The sequence below is a fragment of the Zea mays genome, chromosome 4, assembly GCF_902167145.1.
Source record: "Zea mays cultivar B73 chromosome 4, Zm-B73-REFERENCE-NAM-5.0, whole genome shotgun sequence".
NCBI lineage: Eukaryota > Viridiplantae > Streptophyta > Magnoliopsida > Poales > Poaceae > Zea > Zea mays.
The window spans coordinates 236,579,616-236,587,271 of record NC_050099.1 but is presented as its reverse complement, the minus strand read 5'-3'; the positions used below and the strand labels follow the sequence as shown (position 1 = coordinate 236,587,271).

The window sequence follows — 7,656 nt, the reverse complement described above, 5'->3', positions numbered from 1 at the left end:
ACTATGTCACTATGGTGAAATGTTGTTGTAAGCCTGGAATGTTATCTATTTATGTTGTTGGAATGTTGAAATTATTGTTTGGAATGTTGAAATTATTGTTTTGGAATGTTGAAATTATTGTTTGGAATGTTGAAATTATTGTTTCGTGCTAAAATTATTATTTGAGGTTGTTGGAATGTTAAATTATGATAAATTTCTGGTACAATGCTATTGGAATGTTGCTGAAATTTTAGTGGGCGAGCGGGTAACGGATATCTGTTGGATAACGGATACCTGGCGGGTACGGGTGCGGATACAGATCCGTACCCACGAGCGTAAATGGGTATGGGTATGGGTTTGGTTTTATCTTGTGGGTATGGATACACGAACCATATATCCGCGTTCTATCCGCCCGATTGCCATCCCTAGCTCATTCCTCTCCCGCACCTAACTCCGATGACCCCTCCCTCTTTGGCCTCTTCGGGATGACGCCATCCCCTCAAACATATGTGGATGTGGATCGAGCCCCTACCCCGACAACGGGAATGTCCCTGGCCATTGCGTCGGGGCCTTGGCCGCCACATGGGGCGAGAGCAGGTCTACCTTCATGGGTGAGCATACATATATACTACTCGAGTCACAATCATTTTCACTGGCACAAGCTCGGGCGCTCGATTGTTCTGCTTTGGAGTTGAGTCTGCCACTAATTGTAAATATTTGGTATAGATTATAGATTTTTGGCAGTGGATCTGGTTTTGGATGCTAAACCAAACATAATCCTAAAATAAATGTCAATTATAGATTCTTCGTAGCATGATATTTTGGTAACATGAATGACAATAATATAGAAAAAAAATTGAGATAGAAGGTGATTATAAATTGAATTAGAGGAATCTAAAGATTTTTAGAAATCTATTATATCGTCGTATCTGTTTGGTTGAGGTTCTAAATTTTTGGGAGTGAATTTGCTTCAGAAAGATGAACCAGACATACCCTATACATTACACTTTCTAACATAAATAGATTCTTATATAAATATAAATCCTCCACTGGGCCGAGATGGGAGAAAACTAGTCTATGCGGCGCGCCTTGCACGCGATATTAAATTTAAATATAAAATATTATTATGAATATACAAAAAATAAAAATTAACTTGGGTGTTTTGGTTCCACCGAGTAAAGTTTAGTTCGTGTCACATCAAATGCTCGAATATCCATTATGAGTATTAAATATAGGTTTAATTAGGTCGTCTTTTAGTCTTTATCTACGTAATTAGTTATATAATTAGATTATATTTTATATCCATAATTATCGGTCAAACATTCGATGTGATAGGGACTAAATTTTAGTTGGATGGAACCAAACACCTCCTTAGTTTAAGAACCATGGTGTAAAAGGAGTCTATATCGTTGCTAGCAATACGGTCTTTTGAGTGTCACATGATGCTACCCATTGAAAGTTTAAGTCCATTCAACCATGAACATGAAACTATTATACCACTCAAATCTGGCTGATAAAAACAAAACGATTTGTAAGTACAATCTGTTGTAATAACCGCATGCAGCTTGGGTGGTAATGGGCTCTATGTTTTGCACTATAAAATTTAAGGATCAGATCGAACGAGTTTTATTTCTATTTATTTTTAACTAAAATTAGTTAAGGTTCAATTAAATTGCGTAAAAAACATTTGGATCATGACGTTACATGCAGTTGTAGCAACCGTGTATCAGAAAAATAGCTGGTAAGTATATACATGAAAATTATCGCAACATATGTATGCTTGTAGAAATAAGCAAAAAAAAGGGACATTGGAAAATATGTTAACAATATATTTAGTAGGTGAAAAGACGTACAGATATTGAGAAAGTAATAAAAAAGCCAGCCGACCAATAGAAGAGTGACGTACGTGGGCCTCCACTTGAGCGTTTATGGTTGCGGGCTAAATAAACGCCAAACGACCAATAGAAATCTAACTCCTGATATTAAAAAGGGCGACGTGGCGCTTTTATGGTGGCCTGGGGTATGGACTCGGAGTCACGGGCCCAGACCAGAATATAACCCAACCGGCTCCTCCCTTGCCTCTCATCTCACCAGTCATCTCGTCGATCTCGACCTAGCCAGGCTTCCCTTGCCCTAGGATTGCGCCGCCGCCGATCCAACCGGCTTCTCCCCACCCGACGGCCGCGATGTACAACGGCAACAGACTGCAGACCACACGGGGGTCGGGCACCAACGGGTACGTGCAGACCAACACGTTCTTCGTCAAGCCCCGCTTCGCATCCGGTGGGGGTCCTGGCGGGCCCCACAGGCCGCTGCCCCCCGACGCCGCCGGTGCAGATGGCGGCGGGATGCGCAAGCCCAACAAGGAGATCCTCGAGCACGATCGCAAGCGCCAAGTCAAGCTCAAGCTGCTCGTGCTCAGGGACGTGCTCGAGGAGCACGGATACACCGAAGACGAGATCGAGGAGCGCGTCGCGGAGGCGCGTAAGGCCACGGAGGCAGAGGCGGCCGCGACAGCAAAGGAGGCAGGGAGCCTGAACAGTACAGGGATATTGTTCATCTATTTATAAGCACAGGGCGCAGCCTGTGTAAAATTACATTCATGTCCTTTATGTTTACTATTGACTTAATGACAATCCAACGAGGACTAGATAGCCTTTTCCCCTTTAAGTCGGTTCCTTTTTTCTGCCGTTGAGCTGAAGCTTCCTTGCGCATAGCTTCGAAACTGGTTCAACCTTCGTCCCGACCATGCTTTTTATGTTGTGTACAACTTTATTCCGAGTCCGAAGGTTCCTGTACATATATTACACTTGGGAAACATTGTTAGTCATGTTTTTGAGGACCTTCTGAAGACGAAGGCCCCCAACACTGGCGATTTATGTTTGTTCTTAAATATGCTGTTGACGACATGAACAAATAGGACACAACACTTATTCAACAACAACGACAACCTTACATTGAACTAGCACGGACACATAGCACTTCCACCATTAGGGCATGTATAGTGGAGAGACACCAAAACGGTTCTCCAAGCATAAGAGACAACTAAGAGACTCTATTATACAATGGAGTGTCTATAAATGTAGTCTATTAATAAATACAGAATTCGTGGACAAACTGAACTAAGAGACAGAAGGAATGGTTCCTACATTGGCGAAATCCACATTTGTTGCGATTCATCCTTCATCTTCTATTATCATGTGAAGAATTATACATCCTTCATGATTTCACCTAGCCTTTGGCGGTCCCACTCGCAAACTGGCCTGCGAAGTACTACCCATCAGGCTTGCAACACTCCGAAGGCGTGTTCGACATCCTTATGACATTATTCATGCATATGAGTGAAATGAACTTTCTTCTCCTCGAAGGGGTGGAAGATGGCTTTAACAAACATAGGCTAGTCGAGATAAATACCACCTGATAAGTAGTAACCTATACGGTACTCGTGGCTGTTAACATTATATTCAACCAGAGGCATTGTTCCGTTGTGAAGGGGGTCAAATATAGGAGATCGTTGCAGAACGTTGATGTCTTTGTTTGTACTGTACATGCCAAAGAAAGCGTGCTAAATCCTTAGGTCGTAGATAGCCACCTCTTCTAGTATCTAGGTAGGCCTTAAATTCGTACCGCTAAACTTACCCCGCCATGCAGTAGGACAGTTCTCCCATTCCTAGTGCATGCAATGCATCATGCCTAGATACCCCCTTACATCATTTATATGCAGGATGCGACGTATATCGTGTTCGTTCGGTGTCCTAATGTACCATGCACTGAATGCACTTATGACAACGTGATAGAACCTAATGACGCATCCCCTAGCCATGGATTCTCCTATTATGATGTAATCATCAACAACGTCCGAAGGTAAACCATACGCTAGGATACAGACAACAACACATATTTTTTGTAAGGGACCCAACCTGGGCAACCTAGTGGCATCAACACGTTGCGTGAAGTAGTCGTCAACTTGTTGAATCCCATTAAGGATCCTCAAGAACACATGCCTTTGCATATGAAACCTAACAAATGTAATGACCATGTGGTTAGTGGTCACATATATACTCGGGCGCAAACACAAAGAAAATCAATCATACCTCCTTACGTTGTGGCCGAAAGAAATAGAAGTAGCCAAACATTGTTATAGAGACGAGTTAAGCAAGGGAATGGAGCAAAGAAGATGCTGATGAAATGAAAGTTGAGTGTGTGTGCTAGCTTGGGCTTAGGGCACCTTTTATAGGCTAAAGAGGGGACACACTTCAGCTGGAAGCTACTCCTTTGCTTCAAGATTGCAGTGGAAGCTTGGCCTTTGCTTCCGCCTTTTTGAAAAGTTGACGGATGTCTCGAGGAGAAGGAAAACTACCAGAGGCTAGGGATGCAAAGCGTCCAAGAGAAGTCAAATGAACATGTCGACGAATATCTTATATTGGACAAGGCTAGGAATCATGGTCGGAGTATTTACGATTCATAAATTTGAAAGTTTCGATTACAACGGACAACATGGTACATTGATTTTGCAATTTATTTACTATATTGATAGGGTACACTTTTTCAAATTTTTTTGAATTTTTTTTCAAAAAAGGAATAGTAATACGAAATTCAAATAACATTTATTTAATTAAAAAATATTTTTCGCACACACATTTTTTATTTTTCTATTTTATTTCGTCCATGTTTAGTAAAAAATAGAAAATGCATGTGGTTGTGATAGTTGAAAGAAAATGCATATTTTAATGGGATGATGGGTTATAGGGGGTGAAATTTGGGAAACCAATACGGGGAGTGAGCATATAGGGGCAGAGGAGTTGCTAATGTGACGAAATATTGGAATATAGGGGGCAAAACTTAGTGAGAACCATTGCGGACAGTCCTTCGCAAGGACCATAGGCATGCATAAATACTACTCAAGTTGCAGTCGTTTTCACCGGTACAAGCCCGGACACTCACCTGCCTTGCTCGGAAGCTGAGTCTGCCACTGATTGTAACTATTTGGTTGAGATTATAAATTTTAGGTAATGAATCTGGTTCATGATGCTGAACCAAACAAACCTTAAAACAAATATCAATTATAGATTTTTCGGAGTATGATATTTTGGTAACATGAATAACAACAATATAGAAAATCTAGGGAATTCATATATTTTTAGAAATCTATTGTACCGTTGCATCTGTTTGGTTGGAGTTCTAAAGTTTTAACTGTAAATTTGGTTCAGAAAGATAAACCGAACATACTTCAAATATTACAATTTCTAACAGAAATAGATTCTCATGGAGATAAATTCCTCAACGTGCCGGAGATGAGAGAAAATACTCTCACGTGACCGGTGACCCTCGCGGCCTCGCGCGAACAGAGATCCGAACGGGAATTTCCGTTGCCAATAATATAAATTTCGTAGCATGATATTTTAGTAACATGAATGACAATAATATAGAAAATCTGGGATAGAAGGTGATTATAAATTGAATTAGAGGAATCTAGAGATTTTTAGAAATTTATTATACCGTGTTTGGTGGAGGTTCTAAATTATTGGTAGCGAATTTACTTCAGAAAGATGAACCAGACATACCCTATACATTACACTTTCTAAAATAAATAGATTTTTATAAATATAAATTTCTCTCCACTGGGCGGAGATGAGAGAAAACTAGTCTATGTGGCGCACCTTGCACGTGATATTAAATTTAAATATAAAATATTATTATGAATATATAAAAAATAAAAAGTAACTTGGGTGTATTTGGTTCCACCGAGTAAAATTTAGTTCGTGTCATATCAAATGCTTAATATCCATTATAAGTATTAAATTTAGATTTAATTAAATTTATAAATTAGTCTTGTAATTAGATTATATTTTATATCCATAATTATCAGTCAAACATTCGATGTGATAGCATGGTTTAGTTGGATGGAACCAAACACCTACTTTGTTTAAGAACCATGGTTTAAAAGGAGTCTATATCGTTGCTAGCAAGACAGTCTTTTGAGTGTCACATGATGGTACCCATTAAAAGTTTAAGTCCATTCAAATATGAACATGAAACTATTATACTACTCAAATCTGGCTGATAAAAACAAAACGATTTGTAAGTACAATCTGTTGTAATAACCGCATGCAGTTTGGAGTGGTAATGGGCTCTATATTTTACACTATAAAATTTAAAGATAGATCAAACGTGCTTTATTTCTATTTATTTTTAACTAAAATTAGTTAAGGCTCAATTAAGTTGTGTAAATTTTTTTTGATCGTGACGTTACATGCAGTCGTAGCAACCGTGTATCAGAAAAATAGCTGGTAAGTATATACATGAAAATTCTCGCAACATCTGTATGCTTGTAGAAACAAGCAAAAAAAGGACATTGGAAAATATGTTAACAATACTCCCGGTGCAGTAAAAGAAGTCATCCTGCGCGTGACCGAGCGTGCACAAAAAGAAGTCATAGTGCGCGTGGGTCTAGGATTTGGACGTTGTTGCCCCTAGTAATTGCACAAAAAAAATGCACTTAAGAGGAATCTAACTTGAAACCTCCAGTCTAAAATGCCTTGGAGCTACTGTAGCAACCAATCAAGCTTGATTGTTTTGGTGACATTAATGCACCTATATCCCTATTTAATAGGGGCAAATAGGAAAAACTCTATGATAATTAATCACTCCTTGGTATGCACAATAATGTTCTAAACGACTACATTTACTGCACTGGAGGGAGTATATATTTAGTAGGTGAAAAGACGTACAGATATTGAGAAGGTAATAAAAAAAGGCCAGCCGACCAATAGAAGAGTGACGTACGTGGACCTCCACTTGAGCGTTTATACCTGCGGGATAATAAACGCCGGCCGACCAATAGAAATCTAACCGCTCCTATTAAAAAGGGTGACGTGGCGCTTTTACCGTAGAAAATACTCTCACGTGGCCGGGGGGGACGGACTCGGACTCTCGGAGAATATAATCCAACCGGCTCCTCCCTTGCTTCTCATCTCACCTGCAATTTCGTCCTAGCCAGGCTTCCCTTGCCCTAGTTTGCGCCGCCGCCGCCGATCCATCCGGCCTCTCCCCGCCCGCCGGCCGCGATGTACAACGGCATCGGGCTGCAGACCGCGCGGGGGTCGGGCACCAACGGGTACGCGCAGAGCAACAAGTTCTTCGTCAAGCCCCGCTCCACATCCGGCGGGGGTCCGGGCGGGCCCCATAGGCCGCTGCGCTCCGACGCCGCCGGCGCGGATGGCGGCGGGATGCGCAAGCCCAACAAGGAGATCCTCGAGCACGACCGCAAGCGCCAAGTCGAGCTCAAGCTGCTCGTGCTCAGGAACGCGCTCGAGGAGCACGGCTACACCGAAGACGAGATCGAGGAGCGCGTCGCGGAGGCGCGCAAGGCCGCGGAGGCAGAGGCGGCCGCGGCAGCGGAGGAGGCAGGGATCGGTCGTGGCGCCGGGCGACCGCCTCTGCTTGGGAGAGGGTATGGATCTGTTGGCGTCATTTAGGTTTCAGATTGCCGCAGATAAGGCCAGATGTCGATTGTCTAGCAAGACCTAGATGTAGTGGCTTCTATATTAGTATGGGAGTCCTTCTAGTACTTAAAGAGCAATCCCATATTCGAATTGTATATGTTCTGTTTATATGTTCGTGCATTTGTCCATCTTTTGGATCGTAAAATCATTTATCAGTCCCAATCTTTGCACA

The 7,656-nt window shown here is 41.7% G+C and overlaps 2 protein-coding genes across 2 annotated transcripts; both read left to right on the top strand.

Moving 5' to 3' along the window:
- Positions 1 to 2,063: 2,063 nt before the first annotated feature.
- LOC100304049 (uncharacterized) lies at positions 2,064 to 2,627 on the top strand. Its single transcript, NM_001165560.2, has one exon. The coding sequence runs from the start codon at positions 2,166 to 2,168 to the stop codon at positions 2,547 to 2,549; it is 384 nt and encodes a 127-aa protein (NP_001159032.1). The 5' UTR covers positions 2,064 to 2,165; the 3' UTR covers positions 2,550 to 2,627.
- Positions 2,628 to 6,916: 4,289 nt separating this feature from the next.
- On the top strand, positions 6,917 to 7,656 carry LOC103654766 (pre-mRNA-splicing factor CWC21). Its single transcript, XM_008681587.4, has one exon. It carries the CDS (start codon positions 7,047 to 7,049, stop codon positions 7,455 to 7,457), a length of 411 nt encoding a protein of 136 aa, XP_008679809.1. The 5' UTR covers positions 6,917 to 7,046; the 3' UTR covers positions 7,458 to 7,656.

Bases quoted from the DNA above. Each gene is read 5' to 3' on its own strand.
- LOC100304049 (NM_001165560.2), top strand. From the start codon at position 2,166: ATGTACAACGGCAACAGACTGCAGACCACACGGGGGTCGGGCACCAAC.
- LOC103654766 (XM_008681587.4), top strand. From the start codon at position 7,047: ATGTACAACGGCATCGGGCTGCAGACCGCGCGGGGGTCGGGCACCAAC.